At 39.1% G+C, this 25,066-nt stretch overlaps 1 protein-coding gene across 1 annotated transcript in view; it reads right to left on the reverse strand.

The window, feature by feature from the left end:
• The window catches only part of KIF13B (kinesin family member 13B), a 149,359-nt gene extending 124,658 nt beyond the window's left edge, over window positions 1–24,701 (reverse strand). The window contains exons 1-2 of the mRNA XM_063300770.1: window positions 24,612–24,701; window positions 13,867–13,960 (exon numbers count right to left, since the gene is read on the reverse strand). Coding sequence (XP_063156840.1) covers window positions 13,867–13,960; window positions 24,612–24,666 — 149 coding nt within the window. The 5' untranslated portion in view covers window positions 24,667–24,701. The remainder of the gene's footprint in view (window positions 1–13,866; window positions 13,961–24,611) is intronic.
• Between the last annotated feature and the right edge of the window lie 365 nt (window positions 24,702–25,066).

Raw genomic sequence — 25,066 nt, forward strand, 5'->3', positions numbered from 1 at the left:
TATTAGAAGTTGTGTGGAAATGTACTTTCCTTCAGCTGCTCCTGAATTTCCTGCCAATTCATTCCTCTTGGATGACCTCAAATTTTCACACAATGGGAAGAGGAAAAGGCTTATCTGTTTTCACTTTTCCCATACCATACATAATTTTATTAGCCATAACAACATCCTTTCCGCTAAGTAATCTTTTTTCGCCATCAGCCTTCTCCAACTTCTATCTGCTCTTCAGTTCTACAATTCTTCCCATGATCCTTATGGCTGGGAATTATAGGAACTGATCCAATACATTCAGAGAGTACCAGATTGGGAAAGACTAAGCAGGCTATCAGCTTTGTCCACCCACCCAAGCCCTAAACAGTAGAAGGCAAAATCACAGCCACAGGAGCACAGACTGCTCAGCCAGGAACCACACTTGGTCCAAGGCTACACCATGGCAACAGGTCAGGCTCACTTCAGGGTTAGTATTTAAGACCCCTGTGAGCTCCCTTTTATGTCTGCCACTTGTAAACACAAATCAAATTAGGCAATTTGCCACTACCAATTAAAAACAAATCAATAAAACCCTCAGAAAAAAAGAGTGTTGCCATTATTTTATTGCAATGTTTAGCATACTGTAACAAGGCCTCAAAACATCTTTTTGCAGGAATCAAAAAGGTGCATAATCCCTTGTTTTTTTTCCCTGAGTCTCCCTAAAACAGAGGGAAAGAAGGCTAGCTAATATACTCATGTCTTTTGCATATACAGGTCCAAAAAGTGCCTCAGTGGCTGCCCGTTTTTCTTCTTTATCCATGCAGAGGTGGGAACATCCAGAATTTACTGGCATATCAATCATCACTAATTTCCAGTTATCTTTCCTACTTAAAGATAGTATGAGCATGGTAAATCAACACTGACTCAGCAAAAGCTGGAGGAAATACCAAAAGGGACATTTGTTTTCTCTGTCAGCCTGCAGTCTCAACATTGGCTTCCACACACTTACCCACCATTTTCCAGGGTAACCCAGCATCTCTCAAATCTCACTGCCCTATGCTGCTGCCTGAACTGCCTAGGGCAGAGACAAGGAAGCTCATTCTCTTCAGATATTTTGTATTTCAAGCCAGGGTTAATGGACAGGGATTTGGGGATCTGTGGTCCAAAACACCAAGAGGTCACCAGCTTGCCTAAACTCTTCTCCTGGATTGGGGGGATACACACAGACACCAATCTTGAGCTACACATGTTATCTACTATCACAAATACATATATGTTTATAACCCTTGACCAGAACCCACTCTTTTTGAACTAATGCAGCTGAATGCTCCTGAAGAGCAAGGAAAAGAGCAAGGCTTAGTGGGGTTCCCTGAAACCTTTTGATTCATTGTATATGGCACATAAAACATCTTTCTCTGTTTGTGGACACTATAGTGGGTGGCGGGGGATGTGAAAGTGACCAATGTAATCTTTGAAGCAGCAAAATGCTGCTGACCCAGCTTGGCAAAACATTCCTGTCACGAAACCTTGCAATATTGGCAAAGTTACTGAGTCACATGATTATGCTCCCCTCCAAATGTGAGGTAAAGGTGAAGATCCCCTCAAATAAATCTCAACTTTTGGTGACTACATAGACACGTCCATGTACTTTTCTTGGCAAAACACGGAAGGAGTTTCCCACTGCCGCCTTCTTGGATATATTTCTGACTTCCTGGTCTAACCTATAGCCCTGGGAGTTCCTGATAGGCTCTCATCCTAGTACTAATGGCCAACCTTGCTTAGTTTTTCAAGATCAACAAAGGCTGGCCAGGTACTGCCACCTGAGGCTGTCCAAATGCAAAAGAATCTTCAATAATCTGGTGCTGGAAAGGGTAAAACAGACAAACCAGACTGCACAGAACAGCTGAATTATGGGACACAATCAATAAACTCAGGAAGAAAACACCAACAGACTCATAGTCAGATTAGACTGTAAAACTAGCTTTAACAAGGATCACATTGTGATGAGTGTCATGTAGTTGCCAAATCAACTTCTGCAGAATTATACTGAAAGAATAACTGCAAAAGAGGGTGAACAGCAATAGGTATTTTACAACGATACCTCCAAGATACATGATTAAGGCTACACTTCACTTTAAGTCACATTTCAGCACATGCTGAAATAACCTAAGAGTTATCTTTGCAATGTAAGGAAGCTAAGTAAAACACTTACCTCAAAAAGGTACCATGTATCCTTTCCAGAGTGCTCTGGAGGACAAAGAAGAAGATATTCTACCATCTGGTAGAGACTATGCACTTTTGAGGTGAGGTCAAAATGATTTCATGCACAGAACTCAAAGTAATACACTCAGCTTGCTGGAAACTATCCCTGGAAGATGTGAGCACTGTATAGTAAAGCTCTCAATTTGCAGTGGAAAAGAACACAGAAGGCTGCTTGCTGTCCTGCTTCTGTGGGCAGCTTTTAATGGAGAAAATAGGAAAGAAAATTTGCTTTGGAAGATATGTATCATCCAAGTCTCACTCCTCTTCTTAGACAAGGATCTTCAAATGCCATTTAGTCATGTTAAAGCAGCCTTTCCAACTAGGGTTCCTCCAGCTGTGTAAACTTCAACACCCAGAATTCTCTAGCCAGTATTGCTGGAATTGGGCAAGTTTGCTTTGAAGGCTCAAAGAAGGGAAAAGTAATTTTACACAAGCTTTCTCTAAGCCTCAGCCATGCAAAGGCTTATCGTTTTATATATCTATAAAAAGGGGAATAGTATGGCTTGGAAGACAGGCTAGTGAGATTTAATCTGACAGAGTCTTCTACCCACAAAATATATGACATGTAGCAGCCTTTAGTCATAATAGCTGAAATTCTGGGAGTTGAAGTCCCAGTATATCTAGAAGGCAACCAGAATGTGGAAAGCTGACAAATAGCCAAGTCTCAGAAAACCTGAACAACAAGGCAAATTCAGTAACATCCCAAAATACCAGGTCCCTGCATTAAGCATAATCTTTTCCCTCTCCCTACATTCTTTAAAAAAAAAAGACAGTAAATGGAAAGGAAATGGCCATTTTAATGTGGAGTAGCCTTCAACCATCTTTGCATTTTAATCAAAGCAAGAAAGAAAAGTATCCAAGATGCCCAGGGCACAGATAAGCGTTAAATGTTTTGCTCCTGCCTTCCCTGGAAAGTGGCACTAAATGTGTGTGTGAGTGTAAGCACATTAAGACCATTTGCAGGAATGGACCTGAAATCAGAGGAAGCCAAATCTATCACAACAGCACAAGCCAACACATGAACAATTTGCGCTGACTCCCAAAAAACCTCAGGCTAATACGGAGGAATCTGAAATATTTTTCAAGTTACTTGTTAGGATTATAAACATTCTTCTAACAGTTTGAAACTACAGTCTTGAGGGGGAGAACTACACTCTGAGTTTAATAGTCAACTTCTATAGCAAAGAAGAGCCAACCGACAGGTTGCCTTTGCTAGTGAAAGACTTCCAAGCGTGAATGACTCATTCTGTGGGAATGTTAGAGCAGATACAGAATAAGCTGTTGGTTAAAATTATATAGAAGTGCTTATAAAGAGAAGGCAGGAGTGAATGCTGGCACACTTGTCTGGATTTTCTGTCAAAAGGGCAGACGTTGAAGCCCAGAAGGAAGGAAGGCTGCCTTCTGGTCGGCCAAAAGCAGATGTCGCCTTTCCATTAAAACAGACTTTATAAAGAGGATACTGCAATAAAAGTGCCCTATAAAATGCTGGATTATACAGAGAAAGAAAATGACCTTCTTTGCCTTTGTCTCTGGCATGAAGGGACATGGCCAGAGATGTCAAGGAAGACAAAGAGAAAAGTATCTTATGCTGTCCCCAAGGATCTCATTAATTAAAAATCTTCCTTTCAGAAGAAGCCCTGAGTGCACCGGGGATGGAAGTGAAGTCCCATTTTAAAAAAAAAAAAACTGCATCTGTTTCATAGCCATGCAGCCTTCATGAATTCAAAGGGATTCCCTTCACAGCATACTGGGAAAAATCATGACTGAGTCATACAGAATGACACAAAGACACCATTCCCAGACTATCTAAGCAACTTATCCTGATGCTGTTTTCATTCACTTAGCTAAGAGCTGTGGAATACTTGGTCAGATAAAGGAAAGATGCTTGGGATTTTAAACAGAGAAATTACTTTCCAACCATGTCAACTCAAAGGAACCCAAAGGTACAGGATGCTAACAAATAATCGTAACTACTCCATTGTTGGAATGTACTAACTGGAGTTCTCTGACACAAAGATATGCATTTAAGGAATGATGCTATGCTTCCTGGAGGGGGAGGGGCAGGAATGGCCATGTTGAGCCAAAAGTCTGAGCCAAGTTATTCAGGTCAGGATTCAGTTCTATTTACTTACTCCATTTGTGAAATGCCTCCTAATGCAGCCTTTCTCAAATTGGCACCCCTCCAGATGTGTCACAACACCCAGGGCTCCCAGCTCACCCCACTACTGTACTCCAACAAACCTGATGAACCTCAGCTGGGGAAAGGCAATTTGTTTCTGTTGTATACAATTGGGTTGTCTGTAGAATAAAATACCATATTATGTAGAGCCAGTGTTGTACAGTGGTTAAGAAACTGGACCTGGAATGAAGAGATCCAGGTTCAAATCCCCACTTGATTATGGAACTCACTGAGTTTTTTACAGCTACAGCTACTGTATACACTCTTTCTTAGGCCAATCTAACCTCATAAAAGAGTTATTGTGAGGATGAGGGGAACCTTCTTGCACTCTACTTTAAGTGCGCAGAATATAAACACAATGGATGGATGGAGGGATGAATAAATATTAACAGCAAAAAAGGGGCTTTTATAAAAAGTTTGTCAGTTTAGTTGGTTCACTGTTTTGTTAATAGCATAGTCAGATAAAGATATGTAGGTAATCCATGAGGACCAGAGGTTTCTTCTGAAAGATGCACATGGAATGTTACTGAATGCCACCACATCTGTTTCTATTTAAATGATATGGTGACAAGAGGAAACACCAGAGCGTGCTATATTATGGCATCCAAGAGCTACTAATGTTATGCTCTTTCAAAGGTAGTAGCTTCCATCAACTGTTCTTTTCAGGATTTATGCAATAATTACCAGTTCAATATTTACAAAATATTTTGTAATATTTACAATATGTGCAGTAGTATTTACAACAGCTTTGTTTAGGTAGATGAGCATTATCCAGCATAATTATAGATGGGAGGTAGAGCAAAACGTGTCTTGTCTCTAATGAATTTGTGACTCAGGCAAGGTTTTGAAGAAACAGCTTCCGGGCTTTTAGCATAAGCTTGTCCACAAAGCTATGGCCCCTCCTCATAATATAAGGTTCTTTTTTCCCTTCTTTTTTTATTGCCACAGAATAGCAGTCTCAGAGCCACAAGCCACTATAATACTGGAGGATGTGCTCTGCAAGGGGGCCAGATACTTGATGGAAGAGAAGGTAAAGGTATCTGTCATGAAGTCCAACTCCTTCCATATTTAGACCGTGCTTCAATTATCCATAGGCTCCAGATTGCCAATGTAAAAGGGTTAATGTTGCCCATCACCATGTCATGTGTCCTCAGATCTCTGCCTTGTGGGATTCTCAGCTTTGGCTGCAAATCTCTAACATTTGTCTGCAAAAGGCCTACTAGTTATAAAAGAAAATGAGTGGCAATAAGAGTTCAGCTTGCTGACTAAAATTGCCTGTTGGGAACATTTTCTTCATATGTGGTTCCTCCAAAAGAATTTGTCTGTTTACAGGGATTTTTTCAGGGTAGCCACACCTTTGAGGTTTTTTTCAAGGTTACTTTAATTGCAAAAGCCTTTATTGTGTGCAAGGCTCAATTGAGTTAATGTGTAATAGAAAGCATTTTGCTCTAATGCAATAATAGAAGGCTTGATATTTACTCAAAGCAAACAATTCCTTGAAAAGAACCAAATAATTAAGAAGCCAATTCAGGAGCAAATGACTGCACCTACAAAATGTAAATTCTGAGGTGTTGGTGTATTGAGAATCATTGGGTTGTTTTTAAATCATAGAGAGCAATTTTTTCCTCAACCTCAAGGGCTTACATCACACACACACACACACACACAAAATCCAAAATACACAAGCAGAGAATGAGCACATTTCTCCTTCAGGCAGCTTGCTGGCAAAACACTAACATGATCATGTTTGGATGACTAAATCTGATATTCAGAGTCCAACAATAGATTATCAGTAGCAACTCAAGGGGAAAAGAAAGGACCATGCTACTCAGTTATTCAGCAAGGTACAAAGGAAAACCTCCTGAATTTTAGGGACTTGATTTGTACCCTGAAGCATCACGTCAGTGCCCTCATTTGCTCTGGGGGGATGACATTCACCCCAAGCAACCCACCTTCCTGAAGTCTGAGATTAATTAAGGAGGCCTCATCCAGATTCCATAGTTATAGGTGTTACCCACCCCAAGCAGATGTTTCCTGTGGTGGTGGTGGTGGTGGTGTGGTGATGATTGTTGTTGTTATTACCCTGGAATGATTATTCTTGGAAGTTCATTTGCCCTCTTCTCTTGTTTCCATTAGAAAAAAGCAAAAGGTATCCCTATTCTGCCTACCTGGAGAGCAATATTTCTTCAGGAACTGCAAGAAGTACTTATTTATTGTCTTTCAAAATAATTTTTTTGGGGGGTGTACAGTGGTATTTATATAGTGTTGACTGGAGATCATTAATACTTTGATGATTTGGGTAAATCCTTAAAGATTGGGGAAAAAAGTTTATATCGATATTAACCATGATTTCTAAAACGTTAATGTTGATAAGCATAAGGTTACTTAAATTTTACATCTAAAGCTGAAAATGGCATTGATAAACAACCACAAAATACATTAAATTATCTGCTATATAATAAAAGGTTTTTATCTTAAGCTTAATACTTAGTACTTAATACTAAGGCCTCCACTGTATTGTTACTTATTGTTGTTTATGCATATTAATTTAAAAAAACACAATAAACAACAAGTTTAAAAAGCTATTTGGTTTCTAACTTCCCCCTTCTTGTGCTTCTACCAATTTGCAGTGTTTATAAGCATTTACGGTTATAAAACCGTAGAAATCATATTGTAAGTGTTTATATTTGCCATGCTGCGTATTTTTTTCACTTCATTTAAATTATTGTATGATATAAGGTAGTACATAAATGATACAAATCATTTTGTTGCATTAGCCCACAACATACAGGATGGCCCTCCCTCCCCCAGCTCTCCTGCTCAAACAGCTCAAACATTTTCTGTTCTTTTATATAACTCAATGTTTTTTTTTCTTATTGACTCTCAGATTTAGAATTTCCTTTCCAAACATCTGTGTAATAATACCCCGATTCCAGAGATGTAGAACTTAAACTAGCCCAGTGACTCAACTGTCAAAGAGTCTTGGTGCACGGATGATAATGGGATGAGGGGGAGGGGGCTGACAATGAATTCAGGAAGGAGAAATTCTACCCCTGCCATTCTTTCAGTCTTTCCTCTGCTCAGATGAGGATGACAGGCATTAATCCCAGCCTCCTTCTGAGTGGAAGTTGGCAGGCTTACTTCTCCTCTTATAATCTCTCCTTAAAACCCACCTTTTCCAACTCTAATCTTTTAAACTGCAATAACACTAGAGTAAGCATTGCAAAAATCTGTTCAAGCAAACAACAGAGGCTTTCGTGTTCTCTTAAAAATTAAGAAATGTATCGTAAGGCAAACTTTCATGAACCAACATCAGTTTGTAAAATAAGTGTTCTAAGTATAGACAGAGGAGTTATATATTGCATCTAGAACAGCAAAATTATTATTATACAAAAGGAATAATTCTACAGTAGTGAGACTATAACTTCATCCATAATAAAGCATGACTTCTACAGGCATTCTGAGTTTTAGTTATGGGACCAGGGGAGGGAGGAAAAATCCATAATCACTATATATCTTCTATTTTTATCCCAGGAAAAATCAGTAACTTCAATTTCTACATTAATAAATTCATTCATTCATGCATTCATTCACACAGCTGCCCTCTCATAAAATGTCTCAGGGCAGTATATTGTTGAAACAAAGATCCCCAAAAGTAAACAATCATAAAGTAATAAAATTTAAATAACAAAGTCTACTGAAAGCAATTGAGCAGTAAGACAGTTGGACTATAATGGGAAAGAATTCCTGCTCTCCTACATTTCAAGCCATACAGTTGATCTCTTCCATAATAACAGCAATGTTCCCTGTGGCTTTGCAAATCCACACTGGAGCTTTCAGGCTATTTACTTAAAAAGTGGGTTGGTGGTCAAAGTTCGAGGCACAGAACCAACCTTGTGATCTTGATCTAGATGGCTGAACTTTGCTCAGCGCTTAAGTAAGCAGACTTAGCTGACAGAAGTGAAAGTTCTAGTGCAAACATGGCATTACTCAGCAGGACACCCGCTCTCCGTGAGGCATGAATTCTAATTGCATGTTTTGCCACTGCTGCCAATGGTTCTCATACTAGCAGTTCTGCTTAAACAAACTCAGAAACAGTAATTTTTGTTGTTATGGCTTTATAATAATTGGACAAGAGCTAAATGGTGTTTAGTCTGTCTTTTCTGCCAGAATCTTCCCTTTATTATTTTGGGGAGTGATACAGGCACAAGAAACAGTGATTTCCCAGAAAGATCAGGAATATCCAGTCTAAAAGCTGGGAATAAGGAAGTGGAACTTAAGAGGCTCCAAAAAAAAAACCAGAAGAGAAGAGAAAGTTTATGGTCCTGTTCCTGCCTGCTAACAGCTTCTAGAAATGATGTGAACTGCTGGCAACTGTTCACAAATTTGCCTCCTTCCTCAGTCTTCCTTGACACCTCACCTGCAACAGAGAGAAACTTTGGTAGGCAGTCATATAATGGCAATTGCTAGGAAGAACAAAACACATTGGCAAAGAGTAGAAAGACTCTTTAGCAGGATTGAAATTTTCCATATGTAAAAGGGCTTCTTGGAGATTTGGGTAGACATATGCTGCCAAGGTGGGCTGCCCAAAGTACAGGACCAGCAGAAGAATTCAGATGTGGGAAACATACTGTTTAAGAGTTCTCCATGAGTAAGTTGGATTCAACTCTGTTTGTATTTCATGACTCTCAGTTTCTGGCTATTTTGCCTCCACATTGATACCAATAGCACCATCACAGGCCCCAGAAACTTCACATACAAGGTGCCTTCATGTGATAAATGCCATCATCTGCCAGCAATGCTCCTCCAAGTTCTATGAAGGACAAATGGGCCAGGCTTTGCACAAAAGGGTTAACTGACACAAGTTTGACATCAGGACTCAAAACAAGGACAAAGTAGTATCAGAGTATTTTAATCTCCCAAGACATTTCATTACAGTTTTGGTACAAAGAAACTTTACCAGCACAGTAAATCAAGGGAGAGATTTGCCAGCATTAAAAGGTTTCAGGCCATCTCAGGTCTCAACACATATAATGGGTTTTTAACACTTTACAATTCTAATTGATAAGTCACTTTTAACTGTTTCACCCTCCATTTGCATATCCACCCTGTCTTCCCCCACCATTTTCCCCTCCCTATCTCATTCCAGTTTAAATCCTACATCAATTTACCCACTCCATGCATTGGAGGAAATGAGTTATAGTTTATGAAGACTTTTATCTTTTAATAGAATTTGTTAGTTGGAAAAGGTGCTGTGACTCCTTCTGATTCTTGCTGCCACATATTTTTATTGAAACTTTAAAAAAAGAAGACAAAAACTAATACAAACTAATATAAAGTAAGGGAGAAAAAAGAAAAAAGAAAACAAAGAGAAAACAAAAAGTGCAAGAAAAGAGAAAAAAGTTGAAAAAAATAGAAAATAAAAAAAAGATACAAACAAGCGGCTACAGATATTCTTCACAGCAGTTTTAAGTACAATTAGATTTTAACCCCCCTCTCTAAAATTACATAATACTCTTCTTTCTATAATCTATCCTATCAAATCATCAAAGCCATAAATCATAGGTTCATTTTTTCATTTTTATGCAAAAAGTCCACAAGAGGATTCCAGTCACCAATAAATGTAGATAGTGTCTTTTCTCTAATCAGAGAAGTTAATTTATCCATCTCAGCAAGATCTGTCAATTTCAACAACCATTCCTCCATAGTGGGTAGTGTCAAATCTTTCCATCTCTGTGCATATAATAATTTTGCCGCAGTAATCATATATTGAAATAATGATTTTTGGCTGCCATAGATGAATATAGCTCTCCTCTTACAATGACTATAGCTGTTAGTTTTTATTTCTAAGGGAATTTCATGTAGAAAGATGTATTGCTTAGCCTTCAGAATTATTAAAAAAAATCTGCCACTTGATCCACAAGAAGGCATAGTACTGAATTTAGATTACACTACCCCCAAAAAAGTGAGAGTCAGTTTGGTGTAGTGGTTAAGGCACCAGGCTAGAAACTGGGAGACCATGAATTCTAGTCCCACCTTAGGCATGAAGCCAGCTAGGTGACCTTGGGCCAGTCACTCACTCTTAGCCCTAGGAAGCAAGCAATGGCAAACCACTTCTGAAATCTTACCAAGAAAATTACAGTGACTTGTCCAGGCAGTCACCATGTGTCAAGACTGACTCAAAGAACCACCCCCCCAAGAAAAAAACCCACCAACAAAGAATAGCATCAATGCAAACCCTTATAGACTGCAAGAATCATACAAATTAACCATTTATATGATATCATATTTTAGATACTTTATGTGATTCTATATATTTTATCTGATTCTAAGGTGAGGCAAGAATCACATGGGTTCAAAATCTAGATTTAATTAAAAAAAAAGACTGATAAATTGATTTCTGCAAATTTCATACTATTTCAGTTCTACAAAATCATAGTATATACAGGCTTGATTGTAGGTCTTTGTTTTTATTTTTGCCACTACCAATATACATCATACCTGTCTTCAGCTTTCAAAACATCTACTTAGGAAGAAGCTGAAACAGCATTAGTGCACAGCTCAGACATTACCACACTAAAATTGGGCAGCTTATTTCATGAAGGGGCACCTAGGAAGTATATGTGTTTTCCTTGTATTTTACAATTTATTTTTGAGATGCTTTTGTGAGACGTAGCAGTGAACAATATAAAGTACTGATACTTAAACTGAGGTTCAGTAACTTGCACTGACCAAAATTCAGTCGAGCTGTCTTATAGAGATGTTTTTCTAGTTATGTTCCAGTTTTATGGAACAGCCCTCAGAGATCCAGATAGTGTTTTCTTTAATTATAATGGAAGGGCCTCAAAACCAAACTTCTCTGCAGAGCTTTTAATTAGTTATGTATTTATGATTTTTAGAACTGGGCATGGTCGCATTTTATGGATACCATGGGTATTTATGTTTATTTGAACTGTTCTTAATGGTTTTTTTCCAGTTTTATAAACTGCTGGGAATACTTCTGGAGTCAGTTGTGCATAAGCACAGTCAATCAATCAATCAATGTATAGGTTTAATTATGAATGAAAGGTCTAAAATGTATGTCAGAAAGTATGAGCTAGTGGCTAGTGATAGTTACATGTTCTGCTCCCATGAATCGTGAGGCTGTAGATGAGAAAAAAGGCATATAAGATCATGAGTGCCACAAAAGGATGAAATACATTGTCATAAGAAGTGAAAATAGCCATGTAAAAGAGTATGCTTCTACTAATGTTGTTATATTTAAATGAAAGTTGCATAAGTCAAGAGAAAAATGGAAGTAAGCTGAATCTAGTGGGAATGGATTATTTAAGAAGTTTGTGTGGGGAAAAGAAGAGACCGTCAAGCATGAATGGGTGAAAGAAGAGATTGTCATGCATGAATGAATGTGAACACAAAAGTGAATGACCCATATGAATGAAATACATTGACTTGGCCTGGTCATATAGAGAAAATGATGATCAAATCACAAAAGAAATATATGAAGGGTGAGTGAATGTGTTGAGAGAAAGGGGAAAACTAAGAAAGTTATGATTATTTATTTATTTAACTTTTATCCCATCTTTATTATTTTTAGAATAACTCAAGGTGGCAAACATACCTAATACTCCTTCCTCCTCCTATTTTCCCCACAAGAACAACCCTGTGAGGAGAGTTGGGCTGAGAGAGAGTGACTGGCCCATGGTCACCCAGCTGGCTTTCATGCCTAAGGTGGGACTAGAACTCACAGACTCCTGGCCCAGCACCTTAACCACTAGAACAGAGGAAGATTATGAACTGGTGTATGGATGTGCTCTCTAGGTTTGTAAAGACAGAAAGATGTGGAGAAATATAGCAGATGGGTTGGCGTAAAGAAGATTTAGCAGCATTTCCTTTTTTCCCCTTATCTATGACTTTAATTTCTTTGGCTTATCATTTCTTACTTCCTTTCTGCATTTTGCATAAATTGATTACCCCCAGAGGGAATAGCATGATGTGTGTTTGTCTGTACATGTATGCATATACAGTATGTTTTAAAAACTTACATGGGAAATTAGCATGCTGTAACGAAGTACCAGCCTTGTGCATCTTATTCATTTCCTAATATGGTTCTGGGTCTCACACAAACCCAATAGAGAGTTTGGAAGCAGGTCCATCTGCCCAGAAAAAATGTAAGTTGTGGTGGTGAGGAGCAACTTCACAATGTCTCTCATGTAAATGGATATTTTGTGACTGGCCATGTTCAGCATGGCAGCCATTTATGAGGCTGCACCAACTGGTCCCAAAAGATTAGGGATCTCTGCTTTATATGTTCTCACTGAACATGAAGAAAAAGAGATTTAAAATGAATAAGAACAATTTTATGTCCTATAGTAGCCTTACTATAGTCATATAATAGTCTTCCTCAAGTAGAACCTTCTACGTGTGTGGGATTACAACTTTCTGATGTAGCCCAAGACAGCTAAAGTAGAATTGTGTTACTATTTAGAATGGCACACATTAATATATATGGCTAAAGCAGCATATAAATCACTTTCTTCTCCATTCCTTATCCAGAGTTTCAATGACTTTACTTCATGATCTTCAATGCATCTTCTCTGCTACCTGTAACATGCTATTTTTTCCATTCTTCTTTTCTTCCCTATTTTTTATGCCCACAGAGCAAGCGTGAAGAGCTTGCAACCTGCCAAGGCTTACTGCAATCAAACCACTGCAGAGATCATTTAGGGATTCAAGATAATACAGTATGGTTTTGCTGTAATCTGGAATTAGTTAATCAGCCAGGATCCCATTAATGAGGAAATTAATGAATCAATCAATCAATTAGGAGGCTACAATATATGACCAGGAAATCAGCAGTAGACCTAATTAGATATGTTTCACCTAGGCCAGATGCTACTTTGCACTAAACCAAAGGAATAGAACTAAATACACTCATCATACAGTCTTCTAGTTATTTTCCTGTACTCAGAAAATATCTTTATGTCAGAGAAAAAAAAACACATTGCCTTCCCATTAAACCTATGTCTTCTCCAACCTGCTGCATTCAGCCATTCACCATTCAGAGGAACTAATGTGCTTTAAATTTCAAATAAATTGCTTTTACATAAGATGATATTTGAGCCAAGCCTTCTCACATTTAAAAAGGTAATAATGTGTGCCTGTTTGAGTAACTCTGCAGCAGGAGCCTTATGTTAGATGGATAGCTAGAAATAGATAAACAAATACACAGGAAAAACATGTTTTGCTGGAATATACTTTCAGCTATTTACACAAATAACAGTGAACACAATGACTCTCATTTTAAATTGTAGCAACAAAGTCAATTTATTGGGAAATCAGATTTTTCTCCCCAAAATAGACTTCAATTTCCCTACCCACACTTTGCTACAATGTCTCTTTCTTAAAAATATATTGTCTCTTCTTTAAAACAGAAAATGAAATGAAATGAAATAACTTACCTAGCATCTCCTTTTGAAAGGTTAGTGTTCACACGATGGAGAATAACTTTGTTTGTATCCACATCTATCACACATTTTGTATGCAGATCTATTTCTATCAGGGGAAAAAAGGGAGGGGATAAACATGTCAAATGCCATTCTTAGAACCACAGAATTTATGTATTTCAACCTGATCATTTCTACTTTGCTAGCCAATTTGTCCCTTGTTTATCTATAACTGCGTATCAGAATATTCAGCTTTATACTTGGTCTATAGCATAGGGAGTTACAGCAGCCTTCTCAAATCTGACAGCATCCATATCTGCTGGATTATAACTATCTGCACTCCACTAGTATGGCTGGGCCCCAGTAGATGGAAATGATAGGAACTTTTGTCTAACAGGTGGAAGGCACAGATTTGGGGAAGCTATTACTAGGTTCTTTCTGTTGCTCCTCCCATCTCTAAAGAGGCTGGCAGTATAGAATCTGCAGACATTTTGAAGGACTGTGAAGGAACTCTGAAGTCCAGTAACAAAGAGGAAGGAAGACAGGAGCCATCGCACAACTATTTAGGTTACGTAACCTCCCCTCTAGTTTCAGTGTATTTACTCTTGTCATTGCTACACCCAGAACAAAAAGAGTTCCTTAGTATAGAGCACCTGACTCGTTAGCACAAGCATGAAGATTTCATGAGACAATGTAGGAAAACACAGAGCAACTATTCTCATAGATCTATCACTGATGGTCAGACCAGAGCAGACAAATAATACCGGGTTAGACAGATCAACTATGAAAGACTGGTTACAAGTGTACCTAATAAAAAATGATGCAGCATATCCTCTCCCCTTTTCTGACTGGTCCAGATCAGGGTACAAGCTAGTGAAGCACTCCAAGGAGGATTCTACTTTTCTATCCCCATCTTTTTATCCATACAACCATACATTTCATTTTATCAGTGTCTGCAGACTTGAGGAATGTTGTGGAGTCCTTGGTGCTCTCTGAGCCTTGTTGTTTTCTTGCAGAAGTTTCATTGCCAGACTAGGCAACATCTTCAGTGCAAAGAGGGAGTGGGCCTTGCTCTCTGTTTATATACCATGGTTTGTCCAGCTTGTGTTGGTGAGGGTGTTGTTCTCTCCTTGGGAGTTCCTTGATTGGGCTGTTGTTTGCTGCTTGGTTGACTGACTGAGTTAATAGTTCTTTGATTAGGGTGTACTGTGCTGTTTGATTGTTCATCTGGTGTTAATCCTAGTGCTAATCTTTGCATATCTGGGTGTTGATTGCTGGCAAGGGAGTGTACTGGTCTTTTGGCTTTTCTATTGTCTCTTTTGAATGGTATGTCAATGTTGTTTACCTCTATGTGTCTGTTGATGGCTGCTTTGTCTGAGTGCCAGGCTTCCAGGAATTCTCTAGTGTGTTTGGATTTGGCTTGGTTTATAATGCTCACAGTTTCCTAGTTGAAAGTATGGTTAAGTCTGTCAGGAATGTTCTCTTCAAGCTCTACAGAATGATGATGGCAGTCCCCTTCATTGTTGCTCAACCCTACAAGTTCTCAAACTGAGTGTGAGCTGATCCTGCATGCAGGAAGGACACAGGTGAGGGCACTGCACCCATCTACAGCACCCTGTGTTGACTGCAGCCTTCACCTCTTCACATCAATGGCTGAGGAGGGCTTTGAATTGATGGACACCAAGAAACATATAGCTTTGTTTCACTACAGAGATGCTGGCAATACAGCAATATTCCTTCTTGGAATCACAGGAAATTGTAGATAATAGGTTTTGATTCTATACTGCAAGTTCAAGTGTGTAACATAGTACTTTGCATTTCTACAACTGGATAGCCCAGTTAATTGAAAATCCACTTTTTAAAACATCCATCCACAAACTAGTTTTATTGGCAAAAAGGAAGAAAAGATGGGAGAACCATGGCCTTCTAGAGAAAATGAAGCATAATCTAGTATTCTGATCATTTTAAGCGTATTTTATGTTTGGGTAGCAGATATTCCGAATTAATGGTACCTGAACAATTTTAACCTATACTAAAGAAATCAAATAAATGAGTTCCTACTTTTTCTTCTTTCCCATTTGAAAATGAGAGCTACTGAAAGGGAGCAGGAATTAGTTCAAACAAGAAATATAAAATTTTCTTATCGCATATAAGATGGAAGGTGGAGGGGGTACCCTATGGCAACACACTACTTCTTTTCAGTAAACATAAAATGCTAGGGCATATGGGAAACACTCCAGATATAATAATAGCTTCCCAAAATATCCACCCTGGAAAACTGTGTGCAGATTCCTTATAAAATAATTTCAGTTTCCCTGGACTGAATAAGAGCCAAAAATTATACCTTTTATGCAGACGCTATTGAAACAGAATTAATGTTGAAAAAAACAAGTAACTCTAATTCACACACAGACACCATGCAAAGTGATTTACAACCTAGCCAGGCTTGAGAGCCAAAATTTATGAAGGACTCCATCAAATAGGAAAGGATTTTAAAAAAAAAGCTGACAAGATGATCAGAAGATTGGTAATTGAGCTCTATGAGAAGAGAATGAGACCTGATTATGATAGTAAGTGATAAGAGAATATACTGAGTCCCATACAAGTTTCTGATGGGAGGTCAAATTTTTCAAAAAGCAAACTGATCTGTATCATCCCAGAATGCAGAACGTGATAGTTTCAAATTGTAGGAATGAAGATTCCTCTAAGTGTTAACAAAATGCTCTAACAATAACAGCAATTTAACAGTGGAATCAATTGGAAGTAGTGGGCTCTACGTTGCTGGACGTGTTCAACTAGAGGCTAGACTACCATCTGTCAGGGATGTTTTGATTTAAACACCTCCATGACAGGAACCAGACTTGACAATCCAAATGGCCCCTTCCAATTTTATCAATGGATTTACAGATTGTTCTAAGACACTGTTTGATTAATTATGGTTTAGTGAATAAGCAACAGTTGACACTAAGCCATATATTATGGTTTACAAACCACATATGCACACAATATACTAAGCCAAACTGAACATATCAAGTTAGTGCTCGGCATAATGTATAAGCATGATTCTATGACCGTGCTCATTGTCAAAAACGGAGGAAATGTTACGGAACAGAGGAAGAAGAATGATGCTTCCAAAGATAATTGATCCTAGTAACAGGGGTAGTTTTTGTTATAAAAACAATATAACATTTGTGCAATTAGAGTAGTTGTTTTCAAACTTTCTACACTGCACTGTTTGCTGAAAAGATTTTGTATCATGATTACAAACTCATGCATATTATGGAACATGCTGGGATCCATTCTCAGGTGAACATAACTTCCACTAGTTAAGTTTAACGGCTGTCACAAACTTAATAGATACATACATGAAACACTCTTCTGCTGCTGTCAATTACCACAAAGTATCAATAAATGTCTCAGGATCATCAGTCTTCTCACCCCCTTCTCAATCACTCTCTAAGAAACCTCAAAATTCCTACGATAGAAAGCTCCTGTGAATCTGGAAATAAATCCTGCAGCTTCAAATAGACACCAGTTGGCATTCCAAAGGAAAAAAAAAGAGACTTCTTAAAGAGAGATCCCAAATAACACCACTGATTAGAGAAAAAATGTTTGGAAGATAACCATATCTCTACTCAATTTCCTCCATGAACACATGCTACTTTTCAAATATCTCTCCTGTAACACCATCTCTTATTGAAAAGTAAAAATTGAATTGACTCCACAGCAGTGGAGCTAGGAAGAAATCCAGAAAACCCAGTTTTTATAAAATGTGTTCCCAAGAATCCCAACTAAAAGCATCATCGCTGAAGTGTCTTCTGCATCTGGTGAATGGAGCTGTACAAGTACTCTAAAAAAAATAAAAGAAAGGACAAGGATAGCACGGGGATTCAGAAAATTTCTTCTGTAGATTCAATGACTATATAATACAGTGCATACCTTGAGGGTCTCCTGTTAAAAATAAATTCAGAAGTAGTATGTGAAGTCTTGTGCTGCTTATGACACTGATTTTATCTGAACCAACAGTCAAAACAAAAGTTGGTGGAAAGGAGAAATTCAAAAAAAGCTTAAAATAGGGTTTATGTTCAGCATTTTTTCTAATTATCTTACAGAGGAAGTCCCTGTTCAATTCATTAAAATTTCAGACTACAATAGTTTGTTTATTATGTATGAGTACAGCAGCTAGAAAACATACAATACTTGTACTCAGATTTCCAGTGCTAGGTAAGATAGAAATACAAAAGGTAGCCATGTTCCTATAGTCTTGCTGAAGGAGAGAATATACTCAGAAACATTATTTTGAGCTCTAAGTGTTTGCAATAGTGTAAAATAAAATCCAAATAAGTCAACTTTTCTTCCCATAAATCTATCCTTTAGCTAAGAAAAATCAGTAAGTTTTAAAATGTACTTCAAATGAAAATCATCAGTCATTGGAGGAGTAGCTATATTATGAATATGTTCTTAGGTTTTGTATTTCTGTAAACATTACATTAATGTTTCAGGTCACAGTTAAATGCATGGGTTAGACACAGAGGACAAAAACTTTTTAAACTCTGCTGTTAATGTGAGGTGGATTGGGACCCGGTTTCAAGTGTTTCATATAAAGTAACCTAGCTGCTTCCTTTCAAAACAGACATATTTAATTCACCACTGCAAGAGATCATTGAGACTTTCATAAAAAGAATGGTGCAATTGCATGCTTTTATCACTGTTCTATTTTGAGCATCTTGAAACTATATGGCCACGTGCTTCACTTCTGCAACAGAGTTCCCCAGATTTTATTATTTCTGCCACGCAACTAATGAGCAGAGGACATTCAGAATCAATTAGCACTATGTGCAAAATCTTCTTGGTTTTGAAAAGGATAATTGAGAACAGAATCCATAGGATTCTCTTATAGAATTTTGCCAGCAAACTTGAATGTGCTATTTTGCCAAAAGGATAATTCCTTTAATAAGATTTGTCTCCTATAATTAAAAATTTCAGGTTACATTCACACATTTGCCACCGTCTTATTTCAAAGATGTACAATCCAATAAAATTTCAAAAAGTTTGTAACCTAATGTTAGCAGAATACACATGAGAAACATAAGTTGTGCAGATAAGGGTGTTAACCTTTGTGTAAACAGGTTCAAAGGGGAATCCAATATACACTGTATAATTAAGGGAAAGAACAGAGGCAGAAACAGAAGAGTATCTGTCTCATGGAAGACCAAACCCAATTTCATTTGCTCCTATCATAAGCATGGTCCCTTAAGGCAGAAACTGAAAATTAACAATTCAGATCAGAACCTCTAGCCCACACTTCCTCACCAGTCTCATCTAGCCTTTTTCTATCTTGCCTTCCATAATGATGTTGGGATAGCTCCCACATCCTTAAGCAGCACATCCAATAGTGAGTGATGATGTGATTGCAGGGATGTCCAAAATGCATTGACCTGGGAATGGACCATTTTGGGGAACTGCAAAATGTTCCATTTCCCTCCAGACCATGCTAAACGTCCTCCAGACCATGCTGTTCCAAGGGGCAGTTCAGCAATTTCTGTAAGACGATCCTCTAAACTGATCCTCCAAATGGAAGCAGTCTGACATGTCCTGAAAGGGACTGAACCCCCAAACAGACCTGTTTCATCACACTCCCTCTCAGCCCAACTCACCTCACAGGGTTGTTTTTGTGGGGAAAATAGGAGGAAGAAGGAGTATTAGGTATGTTCGACTTGAGTTATTTATAAAATAATAAAGGCAGGAGAGAAAATAAAAAATAAATTAAAATAAAATAAAACATCCTATCTAGAATACCAGACACCATGTACAATCAGAGGATTTACTTCCAAAAACTGTCCCCAAGAATGGCATGGAGAAGAAAAATGCAGGAGATTTGGCATGGTGGGAAATGGAATGTTCCAGAGTTTTCTGAGACAACTCATTCCCAGATCATCAAAATTTTGCACATCCCTATCTAACAGCACCTGAGGACTACTCTTTGATATATATATATTCCCTTTTACTGGGCCCTTCAGCATGAGAGGGAATTGGAAGACTGCCCTTTAATTTTCAATGAAATGTGATTTGTTGTTATGTCCAAAACTGGACCCATCATTTTTCTTTTCTAACCAAAGCTGTATAGCTTCCACTGGATGACTTACCAAGAAGGGGGCATTAATACATTTTGGTGTAAGGATTACTAACAATAAGAAGTTTAAAAAAAATGCTATTTTAGCTCAAATAAACCTTACATTAATTTCAGCCAGACTCAAACTCAGCAGAACCTACCCACACACATGACATGGTATGGCTACTTGGATGGTTGTTAATAACACTGGCATTCCTGCTTTGGGAAACTCTAGTTCCCAGCATAACTCTCATAATTAGGAAGCTGGCTCATGGTCTTTTATGGAAGAGTATCAATGAATGCAGTCTGAGATTAATGTACTGCCTTAATTGAAATGTCACTTTTATCTCCTATGTTTTTAAATTATGCATTGTAAGGGGGATTTGAATATGTTTGTCAATTTAGTAGATGGCAATATATTAAAGTTTAAGAATCACAAGATTAGCCAAGATCAAAAACTATAGTTTTAAATGGCCTTGTTTTTCTAAATCATAGTTAGGAATGATGCAATTTTTCAGGTTCAGATATAACTCCATATAATTACTAGTTGAAAATGGAAGGTAACATTTCCTTAAAACTACACCAGAGGAAAGGATTCATTTATGATAAACTAAACTATAGTTCCATCTTTCAAATGGGAAAACTATGATTTAACATTGTTTTTAAGGAATAAGAATTTGAAATAATCCTTCCTATATATTTATGAGGTGAATATAGAGAGATTTCAACATATGGCTCCAGGAAACTGAAGCATTTGTAATCCAAAACAAAGATCATTTAAACTATTTTTCTCTAGATAAGGCCATTGTTAGGGCAGACAATGGCATACATAAGACATCTTTGCTCCAAAGTGAGAGAGAGCTTTGATATTTGCCACACTCCAACACAGAGGGACAACTGATACTGGAATCTCAACCCAGCCCCGCCCCCAAAGAGCCAATTTCTCCTTTTAAAATTCACTTGCCAAACAAATTTTCAAGATCCACTCAGTACTACACACACACACACACACACACACACTTCAAATGTAAAATATGTCTGTTTTGATAACATGCATACTTATGAATTTTGAAAAGTTTACCTTTTAAAAAAATTAGGTAGATAATAAATGCATGTCCATTTATTCTTCGATACTTTTACCTTCACAAGTTTAAATATAGAGGAATTATACCTGCCTCAACCAGTCCATGATTTTCTGTAACACTACGGCTTTTATGATATCTCCAAAAATGTCAGCAACCATCATAGAAAGGTTGGAGAAGTTTATTTCAGGGAGAGCAGCGTGTATAAGAGTCACTGGTACAAATTTAATAAATAAGTACATAAGAATAGCTGAAACAGACATTTCGTTTCTCCCTGTGGAGAAGAGATGGAGCAAATCAGCCCATTCCTGCCACTAAAATTCCCTGATCCCACCCCCCACCCCCACCCTTCACCTTTCCAAGAAGTTAGCTGACAGGTCTTTAGCCAGGCACCAAACCAACACCAACAGTTTACACTTGGGAACAAAGAGGAGATTTGAATATCTGTTTGGCTGGACAGAATATTCTCAAATCAGAACAGAATGACAATATACTCCATCTCCAAAACAAAATGGATTGTGAGTGATATGGTTCTGGTTTATGGATCTCAACTACACATCAAGCGCTCATTAAGAGTGAGCTTTTTTTTAACTTTTTCTGAACAGAAGCTACATACAAGGAAAAGTGGCAGCTGAAACTCTAAATGCTATTATGGCCTTGGGGGTGGCGCAGAGAGAGAATGATAAAGCTATTTTGTTCAGGGCTTCCTCTAATAATGACTTGAGTGATAATTCTGTGAGCTCATGCAAAATGTAGACTATTTAGAAGGATAGCTGCCCTCAAGCAGAAATGTAAAGAGGCAGGGTATCAATAAGTAATAAGGAACCAGATGTGCATGCGTTTCTTTAGGCTTGAAGAAGATTCCAGACCTCACCCTCTTGCTATAATCAGATAATTACAATCCCACAGTAATAAAAAATGGCATTGGGAACACATTTCAAAAGTTTTGTGCCCATCAGGATTGTTACAGTTGTCGGGGAAAAAATGGTTAGTGAAGCATTATGAGGAAGTGTTTCATGAAACACTGCAAAATCTAAACCAAGATTAATAAAACACAATGGTTGTGTTCGTTCAGCATGTTATGCCAAACAAAAAACCCTATTATTTGCTTGGACTCATAGCATGGTTCACACAACCTGTTAAGATAACTGCTGGGTTCTCACAACACACATAAATTACCCAGCTCCATTTTAGCCTAGCCTAGTCATCTGATTGGGTGAATTATTTTTCATTACACTTTGGAGCGGTTAGGGATCCCTGCATTCACCGTCTTGCCATAAGTCTTTCAATAACTTTGCAATATCTTTTCCTGCCTGGTGCAGAAAGTGACCTGAGCAGGTTGATGGGGATGAAAGTTCATGGCACAGGACAGGTTTCTCAGTGCAGTCTCTGGCTCTCCAGCCTGTCAGATGAGAAAGCTCAGTCTACACTTGGCACTTGAGCATCTTGTAAAATGAAAAGTTTAGCAACAAGCTTTTTAAAATATTAATTCTCAGAGGAGGGAAGGAGAAAAATTGAGATACCATACTAGTTTTCAGGACTTGGCAGTACATGGGGTAGGGGGAAAAGGGATATTATGTTTAAAAGAAGTCAGAAAGTGGCCTAAATTTTTTAAAACATATCCATGAAAATGCCATTTATGTGCCCATCTAAGAAATTTAGCAAGTTTAAGAATGCCAGCAAACTTCTTCCCTCCCTTCAAACATTACCAGAGAATGACTGTTCATGTCTAACTTCCCTGACAGGACACACCTCAACTGATATATTAGGAGAAACCTGCCTTAATCCCCATGCTTGTATTACCTCACCCAGTGTTGACACATGCGAAGAAACAGATAGAAAAAGATATAGCTATAGCACCTCACTGGGTGCTTCTCCACCATCACAGATGCAGATTTCTTAAGGGTAATATTACGATTAATATTGCCAATCTGAATTAAAACCGATGCCCTTGTGAAACTGCACAAATGCATCTGGTTAGAGTGTAGATATAAGTGTGAGTAGGTGAAAACAATACACTGTGGAAAAGATAGGCAGAAGGGAAAGCTGGAAAAGGATACAAAAATCACCCTAAAAGGGAAGAATCAAATTTGAAGAAAGGGGAAAAGGATGAGATGACATTGAGACAACTAACTTAACCAGGTCAGTTAACAACTTGGCAGCCCATTTTCACAACTTGCGAAGCTTAGTTATTTTTAACCTTAGATTTTTGCTTTGTTTTGTGGCCATCTGGTTAAACTATAGTGTCATGTCTTATGCAAACCCAGAAAAGTTAATAACCAGGTGACACATATTGTATGAAGGCAGTCAATCTCTCATTCTCACCTGGCCCCCAAGTTGCTCGAGATCTACTTGGTTCTTTCTGCCCTCCCACATCAAAAACTTTTAACTGGCCAGAGCACCTTTCACTGGCCAGTGCTGGCTGGGGGAATTTTGGGAGTTGAAGTCCACGCTTCTTAAGTTGCCAAGGTTGAGAAACACTGCTCTAATCTACGCACACACACAGAGTGTTTGCTTATTATCTCCTTCTTAAAGTTTGGGCTGCACATCTTCAGTTGCTTTCCCTACCCAGATGACAGAAGGACTTCCTATCCTATAAGCACAAGATATTCTGCTCTCCCTCCTGTCCCGGGGTGGGGTGGGGACATAGGAAGTTGCCCGATCTCAGATCTCATTTTAGTCCACCGGGTCCCTGCCGCTATTTAGGTAGCAGAGGCTGCCAGGCAGACAGGGAACTTCCCTCCAGTTCCTGACCCCTAACCCAGAGCCCTGCACTACCAGGCTGGCAATGCTCCTTCCTTACTTCTGTGTTTAGGACTCCTGGTCACACCTGACTCCCCAACTTTCAAAAGGAGAGGCAGGCAAAACAAACTACCTTTCAGGCTGTGGCTGCTGCTTCTTACTCTTCTCCCTTGTTTTCCTCTCTGTCTCCTGCCCCAGAGCAAAACGTTTTTCCATACCTACTGCTAGGAGGGGGAAGTGGCCCTTCTCTCCTGGGCTTTCTGACAGAGGACTCACCAGACCTTCTCAAATCAGAATGTGGGTTGAGGTTTTTTTTCCCCCCTTCCACAGCCCTTCAGTTCTGGGGGAAGACACCCTTCCCTCTACCCATGTACGGGGGGGGTGGGGGGCACTGTCACCTCCCTAAATATTCCCTTCAGCACTGGGGCAGTGGTTTCTCTACCCCCGCTTTTTTTCCTGCTCTTTGGATGCTTTTCTCCCACTCAGCTGTGGGGGGGGGGGTTGTATTCGTCCTTCCTGTGGCACTGGAGGCGGGGGTCTTTCCCGTAGCATTCGGAAACGTCTTTCGTTCTCCCCACTTTTAACCCTCCGCACGGGGTGCACCTCTCTGCCAACATGGGGGGAGGAGGACCTGCCTACCCACAAAGCCTTGAAGGAGGGATCTTTCTCGGTTCCTGCCCCGCCGCGTCTGATTCCTTCACAAATGTATCTGGTGGGGGGCGGGGGGAGTCCTTTTCTCTGGGCGCTGTTTGAGGAAATCTCCACTCTCCCTCCATCCACACTTACTGGAAGGCGCTCGATCCGCTCGTCGCCCCGCAACTCACCTCTCCTGTTCATGGGTCGGACCCGCACCGCCACCTTCACTTTGGAGTCCCCCATCTCTTCAACTCCGTTCCTCTTCACTTTTCCACAGGCTTCCGTCTTCGGAGACTAGAGTGGAGGAGGGGGGGGAGGAGGAGGAGGAGCTTGGCTACGGAGAAAACCCTCCCACGAGGACTACAACATCCAGCGGTCTCTGCGCCAGCACGCGAGCATTTTTTCCTCTTCGCCGTTGCCTACTGGGAAATGTGGTCTTCTCTCTACAGTCTCCTAACCTTTTCTGACATGGGGAACTGGAGCTCGAGGAGTAGAGCGGGGAAAAGTAGCGTAGCGTTTGGACGTGTGTGATTTGGGGCGCTGTAGTTTTGAGGAAACAGGTGTCTCGAGAAGAACAGAAAATCTCTGCATGTGAACAAATAACACATCACGGAGACCCTCTTCTCTAATCCCCTAGCTGTAT

This window comes from Candoia aspera, chromosome 1 (genome assembly GCF_035149785.1).
Source record: "Candoia aspera isolate rCanAsp1 chromosome 1, rCanAsp1.hap2, whole genome shotgun sequence".
In the NCBI taxonomy this organism is placed as follows: Eukaryota; Metazoa; Chordata; class Lepidosauria; order Squamata; family Boidae; genus Candoia; species Candoia aspera.